Source organism: Phacochoerus africanus, chromosome 14, assembly GCF_016906955.1.
Source record: "Phacochoerus africanus isolate WHEZ1 chromosome 14, ROS_Pafr_v1, whole genome shotgun sequence".
Classification (NCBI taxonomy): Eukaryota; Metazoa; Chordata; class Mammalia; order Artiodactyla; family Suidae; genus Phacochoerus; species Phacochoerus africanus.
Window position 1 is genome coordinate 14,205,050 of NC_062557.1, and position 16,300 is coordinate 14,221,349.

The 16,300-nt window shown below is 43.6% G+C and overlaps 1 protein-coding gene across 1 annotated transcript in view; it reads left to right on the forward strand.

The window, feature by feature from the left end:
* The window catches only part of BPTF (bromodomain PHD finger transcription factor), a 141,731-nt gene that overhangs the window by 121,367 nt on the left and 4,064 nt on the right, over positions 1-16,300 (forward strand). Inside the window, 5 exon segments of the mRNA XM_047758213.1 lie at positions 2,974-3,075; positions 3,077-3,303; positions 7,040-7,232; positions 9,022-9,106; positions 11,388-11,574. Of these exon segments, the coding sequence (XP_047614169.1) occupies positions 2,974-3,075; positions 3,077-3,303; positions 7,040-7,232; positions 9,022-9,106; positions 11,388-11,574 (794 nt within the window).

The following is a 16,300-nucleotide window of genomic DNA, read 5'->3' on the forward strand; positions in this document are numbered from 1 at the left end:
GGTTGAAGTTCGATTCCTGTTCTCTCTCAGTGGGTTAAGGAGATCCCTAACCTGGGAACCTCCATCTGCCGCAGGTGCAGCCCTAAAGAGACAAGAAGACCAAAAAAAAGATTATCACTAAAAAATAAATAAATAAAAATGTTATTACTAGAGTTCCTTTTGTGGCTCAGGTTAAGGACCAGTTGTGGTGGTGTTTTTGACAGTGAATTACTCATATAATAATTCTTATGTTTTAAGAAAATATTGAGCATTATTTTAGCTAGTAGAATTTATTGCTAAGATGATTTACTTTGAGGAACAGTGTTCAAATGTGTACATACTAGCATCTTTTTTAAATAATTTTTTTAATCACTTTTTTCCTTCAATCTTATGGCTGCATCCCCAGCATTTTCAAGTTCCTGGGCCAGGGATTGACTCCAAGCTACAGCTGCTGCCTGTGGCAGTGCCGCATCCTTTAACCCACTGCAGTAGGCTGGGGTTTGAACCTGCACCTCTGCAGTAGTAAATTCAGATTCAGTTACTGATTTTTGTTGATGTTGTTTTGGGGGTTTTTTTGGTCGTTTGTTTTAGCATTACATGCTTTGTTTTTCATTTGGTATTTTATTTATTTGTTTGTTTGTTTGTTTATTTTTTCTTTTTATCTTTTAGGGCTACACAAGTGGCACATGGAGGTTCCCAAGCTAGGGGTTGAATCAGAGCTGCAGCCTCTGGCCTGTGCTAGAACCACAGCAACGCGGGATCTGAGCTGCATCTTCGACATACACCACAGCTCACGGCAATCCTTAACCCACTGAGCGAGGCCAGGGATCGAACCCACCTCCTCATGGATGCCAGTTGGGTTCACCAACCACTGAGCCACGACAGCAACTCCATTCCTTTGGTATTTTAAATGGGAGGAGTTTTGCTTTTGTTTCCTCCTGTGAAGCCTGTTGTAGCACAGCCAACCCTTAACAAATCAAGCAGGGAGCCTGCTCCTGTCACCCACCTCACACAAAGCATGTCTTTGTCTCTCGGTAGAAACTACTACTGTTGGCGAGCTGTCACTTCCTGGTTCTGAACCTGGAGCCCAGGAGGCCTGTAGTTTTAGCCTGTTCACAGTTCTGTGTTTCTGTTCGAGAGAGACATCGCTATCCTATTCAAGCATGACTGTCTTTTCAGTTTCCTTTTTTTCTATATTTTACTATCATGGGTACGTTCTTTGGGGTGAGAGTGGTGTCAGTGAGTACCCGCCTCACTGTCTTAATGTGATTTCCCTAAAATCCATCTCTCTCTCTCTCTCTCTCTCTCTCTCTTTTTTTTTTTTTTTTGCTTTTTAGGACTGCAGCCGTGGCATATGGAGCTTCCCAGGCTAGGGGTTGAATTGGAACTACAGCTGCCAGCCTACACCACAGCCACAGCACCGCAGGACCGGAGCCACATCTTTGACCTACACTACTCCTCATGGTAACGCCAGATCCTTAACCCACTGAGCGAGGTCAGGGATTGAACCCACAACCTCATGGTTCCTAGTAGGATTCATTTCTGCTGTGCCACCACAGGAACTCCTACATCTCTTTACATTATAAACACATCATATTATTTAGAAAGGTGAAACTCAACATTTACTAGGAAAAAGTTTAAACTTTGTTTTTAAATAAAAAAGAGCTGTTGGGAGTTCCCATCGTGGCGCAGTGGTTAACGAATCCGACTAGGAACCATGAGGTTGCGGGTTCGGTCCCTGCCCTTGCTCAGTGGGTTAAGGATCCGGCGTTGCCGTGAGCTGTGGTGTAGGTTGCAGACGCGGCTCAGATCCCGCGTTGCTGTGGCTCTGGTTTAGGCCGGTGGCTACAGCTCCAATTGGACCCCTAGCCTGGGAACCTCCATGTGCCGCAGGAGCGGCCCAAGAAATAGCAAAAAGACCAAAAAAAAGAGCTGTTGAATCGTCAAACAGCCTATCTTCCAATTTATAAGACTGTCAAGACTCTAGATGGAAGAGATTCATTAAACCAGGACCATTCTGGCTTTTTTTTTTTTTTTTTTAAATGTCCATACCTACAACATATGGGAGTTCCCAGGCTAGGGGTCAAATAGCTGCAGCTGTCAGCCTACACCACAGCCACAGCACCCCAGATCCAAGCCACATCTATGACCTGTGCCACAGCTGCCAGCAACACCAGATCATTAACCCCCTGAGGGAGGCCAGGGGTAGAACTCACATCCTCACGGATGTTGCATTGGGTTCTTAACCTGCTGAGCCACAGTGTGAACTCCACTGGTTTATTTGGTAGCATTTGTTGGTGTTTAAAAGTTTGGTTATAGCTGTGATTTATTTACACCAAGTTTGTTCACGGTCGCCAGTCGCAGGTGGTTTTTCTCTAAGGAAGTAAAAAATCCTTTAATCGTCATTTCTAAAAATAAGTGGGAGCACGAGGTAGCAAATATGTGTCTGCAAAATATTTCACATGGGGAAAATAAGGATTTTAATGTATGGCAAAGTTTGTATTGAGAAAATAGCTCTCCCTGAAGTCTTAAAGTCTAGGCGTAGGAGCACAGTCACCAAGGCACATGTGTCTCTGCTCGGGCGGTTCGGCCGCATCGCGAGTACCATGTTCAGTTTTCGTCCGGTCTCACTCTGAGGAAGAAAGCCGGTGTGGTGCGGACACTTGAAATCACGTGCTGAGCAACGACTGAAATTGACCAGGACAGGGCCTGGGCACGCGGGCGGGCAGGGACCTTCTTTTTAGACGCTTGCTCATCTTTCTGTCCAGCCTCCTTTGAAGATGGCTAGCAGTTTTCTAGTTGCTGCGTAATCTTCAGTTTGTTTCTAGTTGTTTTCCTTTGATTTAAGGTACAGTAAGAACCTTCTTGTTTGCAGTTAGCAAAACTCTGTCACCTTAGGCTGAATCTACTGTAATGGGGAGATAACGTAAGGTCCTTGGCTAGATCATTGCATAAGTTGATTGATGGCCTTGTATTTTCTTTCCTTGACAACAGGAAGAGCTCAAGAGGGATCTGAAAATTAAGAAGGAGAAAGAGCTGGTGCAGGCCACCGCAGTAGCTGCCACCTCCCCCGCAGCACCGCCTGCCCCTCCCGCCCCCCCCACCTTCGCCTCCACCTCCGCCCCCTCCCCAGCACTCGGGCCCCCTGGCCACAGCCACGGCCACAGCCACGCTGCCTGTGGCTTCCCAGAAAAGGAAGCGAGAAGAGGAAAGAGACTCGAGCTCCAGATCCAAGAAAAAGAAAATGATCTCTACTACCTCAAAGGAAACGAAGAAGGACACAAAGCTTTACTGTATCTGTAAAACGCCTTACGATGAATCTAAGTGAGTAGATCTTTTTGAGCTCAAGTTTATTTTCTTAAACGTTTAGCTAAGTTTCCAGTTTTGAAGAAAAGGAGTATATCGGTAGCATTGTAAATAAAAAGTAAAAGTAAGGAGAATAATGTTTCATCTGTGGTCTTGCATCTGATATTCTTAACTTTGACACTAGAATAAAAATTGGTTATTTCACATGTTCATGATTCGTGTTTGTCCTTCATCATATTCTTTTCTGTCAAAAATAAGCTTTCTGTTGCTCCTTTGCTGTCTCTTCTTTTCTCTGGATTAACTCCAGATCCATCAGCAATACTGTCTGGAGAAGGCGGTGTATTACTGTCACTTTCTGGCATGTTCACAACCCCGTGACTGCATCCAGCCCCAGAGATGCCCTCGATATGAGTGGTGCAAGGGGCTTTGAGATTGAGTGGTTTTGTTTTTTTATTGTTTAATTTTAAGCAATTCCGTGTTTTTCGAATTAGAATACTGTACGCTAATATTATTTTTGTCAAAGTTCCCACTTTGTTACTGGGGACCAAACCCAGAAAAATATAAAAAGTGATTCTTTCACCTATCCTTCAAGTGTGACACTCAAAAATTTGATAAGCATGGCAGCTGGAAGCTGTTTTTTGACAGTCATGACTTGTATTTGGTGATATATACAACATTTTAGAGACGATCTGTAAGCATATTTATACTTTTTTTTCCTATCCTCATTATCACTCAACGAGGTATTTAGCTCCCATTTTCAACATTCAAACGCAGGCCAACTTTTTAAAGCCAAAATTAACCCCAGTGTTAACGTTCCAGTACCAAGAAGTTTATTGGCGTGTGCTAAAAATATAATCCTTGAGAATTGGAAGTGCTTAATGTCTACCCTAAGCGGATGCCTAATCCATTTATAAAATAAAATTGTCTCTTTAATGATGTTTAAGTTGCAAGCCGAAGCTGCTTTAGTGGTGCTGTTTATTAAATTATAATCTGTTTTGCAAGTGCTGAATCAGAACTTTTTGTTGGTAAATTTAGCTGTGTGTTGAATTAAACCCAGATCAGTGCAGGCATCTTCACGTCTCACTCCTACTTTATGAGAAATTAGACGTGGTCTAGAAAGAACTCTGTTTCGTTTCCCCCGAGGAAACAAAACAGGACGTGATTCCTTGTCTTTACACAAAGATCTGCTGATGGAATTTCCTTAATAACAAAACTTTTTTGGTCATAGAATCGTAGAAATTCACTTCACCCACAGCTTGTTTGTAATCCCTAAATTGCCTAAAATGCAGCACACATACATGCTCATTCTCTTTAGGTTGCTTCATTATTTTGTGGATATTTCATGTTTTTTCGTTTGTCATTTATTAACATTTCACTGTGCTGAGTTCATTCACTCCCTGTTCTGGTTGGAATGAGTTAGTGTTTTTTAAGGATTATTTTGTAATCTCGTGTACCAAACTAGGCTGGTTTGGAAATCTAGTGAGAGTGACTAAAACTTTAATTTTTAAAACTTTTTTTAAAAAAACTTAACCTTTTTTTGAGTTCTGAGCTTACTTGCAGAACACAGAGCCCACCACCTGGTGAAGGCAACATATAAAGACATTCTGAAGGCCTCCACCACCTGTGGCAGCGAAAATCATGCAAGAGTCATAATTCAAAAGAAAACACTTAGTGGCAGTAGAACAAACCGCACAGCTGTCTGTAAGCCTTTCCGTTCGTAGAGCAGGTTAGGCTGAGCCTGAGGACTCTTTCCATTCCCCTAGGTGAGTCTGCCAGGAAACACCTTGGTAGAACCAATGGTGTCAGCGAGGCCAGCCTCCTTCCCTGTGATTCGTGCTCCTTCTTGCCACGACCTTGACTAGTCGGTCCTCCGAAGCACCCGTCAACGTTTTTAGAGACGTGATGTGTTTGCCACAAGATACTTTTCCTTTTGCCATTTGAGATCTTATCGTACAAAAGCCTTGAGGGTTAATGAACTGTATGGAATTACCCATAGCCGCACACTCATTCAGCCCCATCTGAGAGAACCTCTTGGGGTTTGAGATAACTGTCTTTACATCACTCTCTAGACTGTGTGTCCCTGGTTTTGAACTAAAGTAGTTCCTTACTAGCTAGTTAACCTGGCCACCCTCCACGTTGTCATACACGTTACATTAACTGAGAAACTGACCCATGTCATCATCTTACAATTAGATTAAATTCCAGTGTTTATGTGGAAAACTTGGTAGGAACTGAATTACTCCATGTACCTTTTTTGGTTCTCTTCTTCATATCATATTTTGACCATTTATTTCCTGCACCTGGCTGACCTGCATGTTCCTTGTAGTGTAACTTCTACTTGGTGTTTGCGCTTTGCTTTGTTTCCAAATTTAAATCGTGAGATACATTTTCAAACCTATCTAAGAAATGGCCCCGATTTCGAAATGGCTTCTGTGGCATAGGTTTGACAGATGTAAGTCTTTGATTCTCTGGCTTCGGTTTCTGTGCCTGTTACAGTTTTACACACGTTCATTAAGAGGAAGACATTACCATCAGTGTGTTGTTTATTTTTTCAAATTCCAGTATGTTTTTAAAGACCCACATTTCACTAAACAGTGTATTTGTTGCAATTGATGTGAGTGACTTTATGTTTCCACACTTGACACAGTGTCCGACGCTGTAGTTTGTCAGGGTTAGGATGGTTGGATTCAGTATGTTTAGCTGACTCATTGCAGAAAGTTATCCTATAAGAACGTGCATCAGGACAGGGAAGACAGATTGACGTACCATGCAGCTCAAAATGACAATTACATTGTCATTTTCATTGTGAATACTTTTAGGTTCTATATTGGCTGTGATCTTTGTACTAACTGGTATCATGGAGAATGTGTTGGCATCACAGAAAAGGAGGCTAAGAAAATGGATGTGTACATCTGTAATGATTGTAAACGGGCACAAGAGGGCAGCAGTGAGGAATTGTACTGTATCTGCAGAACACCTTATGATGAGTCACAGTGAGTTCTGATAAGAGCATCATATTTAATAATTCAGGAAGCCAAATTGCTCTGACTGGTTACTTATTTATTTTAAAATAAAAAGCAAGATTTTTTTTTCTGCATATATTATATACACTTACATTACAAATTCCTTTCCAATTTTTTTTTCTCTTCTTCCCTCTTTACCTCCCCTTCAAAATTTATGTTGCTTCATAGTGAATGTTTGAGATGCATTGGGGAAAATGTGGTTTAATGGTAGACTTGATTCTTCAATATGTAACATGGAAATTAATGAGATTAAAATAGCCTGACTTGTTTGGACTTTATCAGTGTTTTGAAATGGTGCTTTAATGCAGGTTAGAAAAACACTAATTTGGGTACAAGCTTTGAGACTCTGTTATTAGCTTTTAGGATTTTGAACTCCCAGTTGGGTGGCCAAAATCAGCTTCCCATTTGATAGGGTACTAGTTGAAAGATTTTTGTCTTTGTTTCGAGCTTTAAAGTCAATTGAATGTCTTACTTTTTTTTTTTCCCGTATTGGTTCTCTGATTTTGACCGTGTCCTTAAACCTTTAATGCTTGTTCTTAACATCAGAAATACTAAATTAACACACTGGAATGTCAATCTTCAAAAGTGTTAAAACGATTGTAATACTGAAACTATTTTATATCCCAGGGTTAAAGTGTTTCCTAATGCATGTTTTATTACTTCTTAAAGTATAGTATAGGCAATGTGATCCCATCTGTTTTGAACTCACATTTCCATTTCGGATCTTACAGATTTTATATTGGCTGCGATCGGTGTCAGAATTGGTACCATGGGCGCTGCGTTGGCATCTTGCAAAGTGAGGCAGAGCTCATTGACGAGTATGTCTGTCCACAGTGCCAGTCAACAGAGGATGCCATGACAGTGCTCACGCCGCTGACGGAGAAAGATTATGAGGGTTTGAAAAGGGTGCTGCGTTCTTTACAGGTAGGAACCAGTCTGGACAGCATTTAAAGGTGAAGCTCACCAGCGTGATCTTGGAAACACTTCTGGGGCTTGAACTTTCCAATCCTGGAATCCATGATTAGTTACTGACTCTCAGGAAGCGAAGTCGGCAGACCTCAGTCCTTCCTGTGCCGATGTCATGCCGGTTACCAGATCCACACACTGGCTCAACCGTTGTTAATGCTTATATTTAAAAATGAGTCTTGGAGATCCCGTCATGGCTCAGTGGTTAACGAATCCGAGTTGGAACCGTGAGGTTACAGGTTCAATCCCTGGCCAGTGGGTTAAGGATCCAGCGTTGCTGTGGCTGTGGTGTGGGCTGGCAGCCGTAGCTCTGATTTGACCCCTAACCTGGGAACCTCCATATGCCACGGGTGTGGTATGGCCCTAGAAAAGACATAAATAAATAAATAAATAAAATAAAATAAAAACAACTCTTTTTGTATTTATGTGTTGTTTTTTGTTTGTTTGTTTGTTTTTGGTACATGCTCACGGCATGTAGAAGTTCCAGGGCCAGGAATCGAACCTGTGCCACAACAGTGGCCCAAGCCATTGCCCCGACAACACTGAATCTTTAACCCACTACTCCACAAGGGAACTCCCATGACTCATTTTTTTTTAAGCTATATTTTATTGTTTTGTTTTGTTTCGCTTTTTAGGGCCGTGCACTTGTGGCATATGGAGGTTCCCAGGCTAGGTGTTGAATCGGAGCTACAGCTGCCGGCCTACGCCACAGCTACAGCAATGCCAGATCCAAGCCGAGTCTGCAACCTACACCACAGCTCACAGCAACTCCAGATCTTTAACCCACTGAGCGAGGCCAGGGATCGAATCTGCAACCTCATGGTTCCTAGTCAGAGTCGTTCCCGCTGTGCCAGGATGGCGACTTCCTTATTTATTTATTTTTGTCTTTTTAGGGACACACTCGAGTTGTATGGAAATTCCTGGGCTAGGGGTGCAATCGGAGCTGCAGCTGCCAGCCTACACCACAACCACAGCAACGCCAGATCCTTTACCCGCTGAGCGAGGCCTGGGATCCAAACCTGTGTCCTCATGGATCCTAGTTGGATTTGTTACCACTGAACCACAATGGGAACACTCCCTAAATTTTATTTTTAGAGAAAATTTTCTCATCACCATTGATCGAAAAGCTGATTAAATTCTGGTGGGATTCAAATGTTTATCTAAAGCTTTAACCCAAACCTTCCCTCCCTTGTTAAAAATAAAAAGGAAATGGGGTGGCCTATAAGATTAGCAAGTGTTGGAGATGTATTCCACACCCAGGAGTGCTCGATTGACGCCTTCTCTTGATGTAGTCGTTATCACAAGTATCGCAAGAACTGAAAGGAGAATAGTCGTCTCAATACGTGGTTGAATGTTACTTAGCATCCTATCTCTGGCACATCATTAGCCTGCGGAGGTGGTCATTCCACGCTTGGAGCCCATCCCACCCAGTTTAATAAATGTGATTGCAGGTCCAGCATCTCTCGATGGTCAGGTCGTAATGCAGGGACCAAAGTACAGCTTTCTTGCCTCCTGGGCCTGTGCTCCCCCATCCCCGCTGCACGCCAGCATCCCAGGCTTCTTGTTGAGAACTGTTATTACAGAGTTTGCTCATCTGAGATCATTTGTGACTAAAGCAAAAATCATCTAAGTTTAAACAGTTTCATCTCTCAAGTTTAAAACTGGCTTTTCAAGTCTAATGGGAAACTTAAATGGAATTATTATTTCCACCGGACCATAATGATGCCTTTTATTCTCTTCATTCCAGGCCCATAAGATGGCATGGCCTTTCCTGGAACCGGTGGATCCTAATGATGCACCAGATTACTATGGTGTCATCAAGGAACCGATGGGTGAGTGCCTGAGCTGAATGTGGGGTTTCTTCAGCAGTCTCCGCGGATGCTTCGTTTATCATCCGCGCTGCTGATCCATCGTGAGGCTGTGTTGAAGAGGACTGGTGGCCGTCCGAATGGACATGGTCGCTCGTAGGGTAAATGGGGAGTGCCTGTTAAAGGTCACCCGGGCACACCTTTGGACCCAGCACTTTCACCTCGTAGGCGTTACATGTGCACAAGTATGTTGTTCATCCCAGCAGTGTTTATAATTGTGAAAACACTGAAAATGAAATAAATGACCGTCAGTAGAGAAGTAGCCGAGTCGACGGATGGGCAGAGCATTAAATAGCTGCATCAAGGAGGACACCAGTGGGTGGATCGGGGTCTTTTTGCGCCTCTCTCATCTTTCCAGTCATCTCTTCCTTATCTTTTGCTAAAAGAGAGCAAGGGTAGAAATTCAATAAAACCTCATTGCCAGGGGGAGGTGGGGGGTGGTGTTAATAACAGCCGCAAGTGACTATACTGATTGTATTGAGATGAACAGCTACAGGTTTCATCTGCCAAAGAAATTATAAAAATGAAAACATCGGAGTTGCTGTTGTGGTTCAGCGGTTAACAAACCCAACTAGCATCCATGAGGACGCAGGTTCGACCCCTGGCCTTGCTCAGTGGGTTAAGGATCTGGCCTTTCTATGAGCTGTGGGGTAGGTCGCAGATGCAGCTCTGATTGGACGTGGCTGTGGCGGTGGTGTAGGCTGGCGGCTACAGCTCTGATTGGACCCCTAGCCTAGAAACCTCCATATGCCAAGGGTGCAGCCCTAAGAAGATTTAAAGAAAAAAACAAAAACATAGATCACACCTTCCAGGCATCCCCTTGTGGAGCAGTAGGTTAAGGATCTGGCGTTGTCTCTGCAGTGGCTTGGGTCACTGCTGTGACACAGGTTCAGTTCCTGGCCCTGGAAACTTCCACATGCTATGGGTACAGCCAAAAAAAATAATAATTAAAAGCTTCTAAAACTGCCTAGTTTCCATTGTGGCTCAGCTGAAATAAACCCGACTGGTATCCATGAGGATGTGGATTCAATCTCTGGCCTCGCTCAGTGGGTTAAGGATCCGGCGCTGCAGGGAGCTTTGGTGTAGGTCAAAGACATAGCTTGGATCTGGCGTTGTTGTGGCTGTGATGTAGGCCAGCGGCTGCAGCTCTGATTTGATCCCTAGCCTGGGAACTTCCATATGCCATAGAACGTTGCAAATAAATAAATAAATAAATAAATAAATTTTTTAAATGGCATGGTTATAGAAAATTCAGGAAATAAGAAAAGTAAGCTCAGTCTTTTCCTCACTGAACGCTGTCACATTTTGGGTGTTCTTATGTCTATGTCTAAAAAACTGAGATCACAGTAAATGTTTGTGTCTGGCAGTCATCTTCCTGTGTCATTATTCTTTAATAACATGATTTTACTGGCTTCCTATAGTCTGTAAATTGAATATGCGAAACTTATTTGACCAAAATTCTTTTCTTGAAGAGGTAGAGTATTTTACTGTTGTTTTCTTTTTCTTTTTTGTGTATCTTTTTAGGGCCGCACCCACAGCATATGGAAGTTCCTAGGTTAGGGGTCGAATCAGAGCTACAGCTGCCCGCCACAGCCACAGCAACTTCAATGCCATGTCCGAGCCACATCTGCAACCTACCCCACAGCTCACGGCAGCGCTGGATCCTTAACCCACTGAGCGAGGCCAGGAGTCGAACCCATGTCCTCATGGATATTAGTCGGGTTTGTTACTGCTGAAACTCCTTCTTCTCTTTTTTTAATGTTACCAAGATAAACAGCATCCTATGTAAGTATGTACATAAAAATAATACAGGTCTTCCAAACGTATTGTTGAAAGAAGAATGAAAGTTACAGAGCAAACCTCAGCCTTACTAAGCAGTAAACTATTGTTACTTTCTAAAGGTACATAAATGTATTTAGAAAAAGACAAAAAAATAAAAAATAGTAATAATAAAAATAAATAAATGTATTTAGAGATGCACAGAGGAGAGTATGAACTGTTCTCTGTAGTTAGTGGAAAGTAAAAGATCCTTCTTAAAAATAGCCAAGATTTATATTTTAGACCCCAACTCAAAAACAGAATTGGAAAAATGCTCCTCTTTCTTCATGAATTGCTAAATAGTCTTCCCTGGCACCAGCTTGTACCAGGCAGGGTAGTTGTATTCATGTTTGTCAGAACTAGGGGTAGTAGTCATATTGGAACAACCTTAAAACCTTGCAAATCTTTTACATTTTGTGTTTTTAAGACCTTGCCACTATGGAAGAAAGAGTACAAAGAAGATATTATGAAAAGCTGACGGAATTTGTAGCAGATATGACCAAAATTTTTGATAATTGTCGTTACTACAATCCCAGTGACTCCCCTTTTTACCAATGTGCAGAAGTTCTTGAATCATTCTTTGTACAGAAATTGAAAGGATTCAAGGCTAGCAGGTAAGAGATGTGTTCAGTGCTCTGAATTAATTCTGTTCCTCAGACTTTTTATAATGTCCTAAGGGATCGGCCAGTGGGGTTTATGGTAAACCTGAAAGTCAAGAATCTTTAATTTAAAAAAAAAGAAGACGAAGAAAGGAAGAAAATCAAGACTGTAGCATTATGGTATACCGGCAAGGACAAGTGGCCCGACTCAGCAAGGAGAAATTACTTAAAATCAGTCTTGTTTTCTCTTAGGGCCTCCCCAAGGCATGTGGAAGTTCCCAGTCTAGGGGTCAGATCGGAGCTGCAGCTGCCGGCCTACACCACAGCCGCAGACACAGCAACAGCAGATCGGAGCCACTTCTGCAACCTTCACTGCAGCGTGTGGCAACACTGGATCCTTAACCCACTGAGCGAGGCCAGGGATCGAACCCACATCCTCATGGATACTAGTTGGGTTTGTTTCCACTGAGCCACAGTGGGAACTCCAAGAGTCATTTTTTTTAAAATGCAGAAAGCATTTATCAGTGCTTACAGAAGGTAAGATGCTCTCTTAAATGCCATGGAGTACATCAGAAGTAGTCAAAGTTCTCGCTCTCATGAGTTGACAGAAGTGCGAAAGTGACTGTTCTGAGGGTAGAGTCAGAGGGAGAGCGTGAGGAGGGATTTAAGCACTTCTTTCATTCATGTTTGCTGCATCTTTGACGTCAGAAAATGTTTTATTTTTCTGTGGGCAAAACTAGACTTAGTCCAAGTCTACAGACCTTTTCTTTGAACCTCTAGTAACGTAAAGGCATTGAGCAGCTTTCCTTAACATTCCCGTACCATGACCTTCGTGCCTGCTGTTTCTGAGCTTCAGCACCCACTCCATCCCAGGCCCTTGGCTGTCTTCCCTCTAACAGGGGCCTCTCTCCCTTTCCTTTGGGTGCTGCCACCTCTGTAGCTCTGAGATTCGTTGTTCACCATCCCCCACCCGGCTGCTGGCAGCCTTGCTCCTCCAAGACGTCAGAGTGCATGGATCTTGGCGAGGCCGGGGCCCGGGCAGCTGGACCCGCTCAGGAGCTCCCAGGGCGCTCTGCACACCACCTCCTCTGAGGAAGATCTGTAGGCTGTTTTGTTTCTCTCCTCCTGTCGCTAGGGAGATCCAGCCTTCGACCGTAGGGTCAGTTTGTGTGAACTGAAGGGGAGGACAGGCGAGCCTGAAGTTCCTGATCACCTGCTCAGGAAAGGGAGCAGAAACGTGGGCAAGGAGGGAAAGCAGGCAGACAGGCGGTGTAGACCACAAACCGAGAGACTTCACAAAATGTCTAAAACTGTCCTGTGTTTATCTTTGCCTACCTGTTAACCCGTTAACTGTCAAGTTTAAAATGGTAGAGGACTGACTTAATATGACAGAGTCCCCAGGAAAATAGTAATAAGGGAGTGAAAAGGGATAAACTCCGAGTAGTGAAAAGAATATGGTAGAAGTTAGTTAGCTGATGAGATTTCAGCAGACTCAAAAATACACACAGCACCTGGATGAGGCCTGACTCCGGGAGGCAGGTGAACTGCAGCCGGACTCCTCCCAGCCGGCTCCTCAGCAGAGGCAACAGCCTGCCCACTAGAAGGACCCCAGCGAGTAGGAAAGGAGAGGGGTTTTAACTGAGGTGTAAATGCAGGCCAGTCACCCTCCCTCACCCCTTGTGCAGACCTGTGTAGGAAGCCCACAGAGCCAGCAGGCAGAACTAGAGCAGACAGAAGAGAATTGGACCCAGAGTAGAAGCCCCCGCTCACTGAAGGACTGGCTCCCTCATTCTGGCACTGGCTCTCAACAGGGTCATTGGCCCATCCCCACCCCATAAGGGATATTTGGAAGGGCCTGGAGAACTTGCAGTTTGTCTCACTTGGAGGTAGAAAGTGCTACTGGCATCTAATAGGCAGAGGCCCTAGATGCCGCTAAACATCCTACAACGCACAGACAGGCCCCACAACGGAGAATTAACCAGCTCCAAAATGCAATGGTGTTGGGTTCCCACTGTGGCTCAACAGAATTGGCAGTATCCCTGGAGCACTGGGATGCAGGTTCAGTCCCCAGCCCAGCACAGTGGGTTAAGGATCCTCTGTAGGTCGCAACTGCAGCTTGGATCTGATCCCTAGCCTGTGAACTCCATACACTGCAGGGCAGCCCAAAAAGATAAAATAAATAAAAGCTTACCAGTCAGTAAGCTGTACACACATGCACAGAGTTCTCTAGGCACCAATTTAGTCTGTTAATTTACTCTTCTTAAGTAGGGACAGACAAGCAGGACCTCCCAATACATAAAGAAAGCCTGCAGTATAAAGGCGAAGGGTCAAGGGGTGACAACAAAAAATTCCAGAGGGAACAAAAGAGAACTTAAAAAAAAAAAAAAAAGCCTCTAAATCATGTCCCAAAAGAAATTGAAGAAGTTTTAGAAGATACTGCATCTGCAAAATGATGAACAGGATATTAGGAATAAAGAGTATTTTGAGAAAAAGAAAGAGTAGCTGGAAAAAGTTTAAATTTACTGCACGTGTTGAAAGTTAAAATCAAGTAACTCACTGTAAAGAACAAAAAGACAAGGAGATGAAGAATACGAAAGAAAAAAATGTTATAGAGTATTTAATATTCACTTAATGGAAATTCCAGAAAGAAAGAGCAGAGAAGACAGAAGGGAGGAAATTATCAAAAAGCTACTAATATAAGAGAAATTTCCTGAGCTGGTAAGAGGCACAAGACTTCATATCCAAGCAAAACTACTCATTCATTCAGAAATTGGTTGTTGAGCCCCTCCTGTGTGTCAGATACTGAATATAGCAACAAGTAAAACAAAACTCCCCGAGTTCTCTTGTGGCGCAGTAGGTTAAGGACCTGGCGTTTTCGCTGCAGCGGCTCTGGTTGTTGCTGTCGCACAGGTTTGATTCCTGGCCTGGGAACTCCCACATGCTTCCAGCTTGGCAGGGGGGAAAAAAGAATTCCTGCTTTCTGTGGAGCTTACATTCTTGTGAGACAGCGAGACAGCGGGGGCAGGGGTCGTGCAATGGTAGACAGCGTGGAAGGCAGCTGGACAAGTGGGATAAGGCCCACTCCGCATAGGTATCACTGCAACATTTCCAGAAGCCCAGGAGAAAGAAGCTCTTCTGAGAGCTCCTAAAGAGGATAAAACAGTTGATAGAGTGACAGGTATTAGACTGGTTTCACTTTTCTCTAACAACATGGAATGCTAGAGGATTATGGAGGAATAAATCCAAAAGTTTGAGGAAGGCGTTCCCATCGTGGCGCAGCGGAAACAAATCCGACTGGTAACCATGAGGTTGCGGGTTCGATCCCTGGCCTCGCTCAGTGTTGCCACAGGCTGTGGTGTAGGCCAGCAGCTGTAGCTCTGATTGGATCCCTAGTGCCTCCATATGCCGAAGGTACGGCCCTAAAAAAATAAAAAATAAATAAATAAAAAAAGTTTGAGGAAAAGTGAAGTCTCTGTCCATCTAAACAGTCAAGTGTAGAGGCAAAATAAATACATCTTCCAATTATATAAGGACTCAGAAAGGGCCTCCTTCCTATGCATCCTTTCCTAGCAAGTTATTTTAAGATGTGCTCTAGGAAAATAAAGAAGCAAATCAAGAATACCAAAGACTTCGGATTTCAGAAAAGCTACGGGAATTACTCTGACCTAGGACGACAATTGTACAGCAGGCCTAGGCAGCAGGCAGTCCAAACTGGAGCAGGAGAATGGAGCCCTCCAAAGAAGGATGTGTCTGGAGGGGGAGAAAATGATCCATATATTAGATAATTTTAAGAACGGAAGGGGAGAGGGAGTTCCCGTCGTGGCTCAGTGGTTAACAAAATCTAAGAACCATGAGGACTTGGGTCCAGTCCCTGGTCTTGCTCAGTGGGTTAAGGATCTGGCGTTGCTGTGGCTGTGGTGTAGGCCGGCAGCTTCAGCTCCGATTTGATCCCTAGCCTGGGAACCTCCATATGCCACAGGTGCAGCCCTAAAAAAAAAAAAAAAAAAGAACCGAAGGGGAGAAATGAAAGGCAATTAGAAACTCCATGAAAAGCAAAAAGTTACTACTGAGAATGCCCTCTTAGCAAAAGAGTCGACGTTACAGAGAAAAATGTACATAGTCATAATAACATAAACAGTGTATTGATTTTCACTTTTAGAATCAGTCTCTAGACAAGGCATGAAAAGATTTAATTTTAAATTATAGAGCAATAAAAACTTGGACTCAAGAAGAGAGGAGGGAATATTTACATGAGCTCCGTTCTCATTTGCTGCAACAAATTTTAAGCAATATGAAGTTCAGGATTAAAACAATATAAAATTGATGAAGTAAGAAGTAGCAGTGTGAGCATCTACCTGAGAACTGAAAGTTTAAAGTAATGGAGCCTGAAGATTGAGTACAGATGGGACAGGAGACCACAGCCTGTCCTAAGTCCCTCTGTGCTTTTTGCTTTGTTCATGTAGTTATCACTCGGATTAAATTGCTCCAACTGCTGTTCTTTTAATTGGCAAGGCGTGTTAGCTGTGAGGTGGAAGAAGCCCACCTGCCGCCAGGCTCGCCTGCAGACCCCGGAGTGGGAGTGGGAGTGGGAGCGGTTGCTGATGAGGTGGGCCTGCTGCATGACGAAGGAATTGGGCAGGCAGGGGGGCCCAGAAGCTGGGTCTGCTCAGAGGAGAGAAGCTTGCCGCCTGGTTATTTTATGTAGCTTTTTTATAACATTCTAGTTTCTGTAATTTTCATT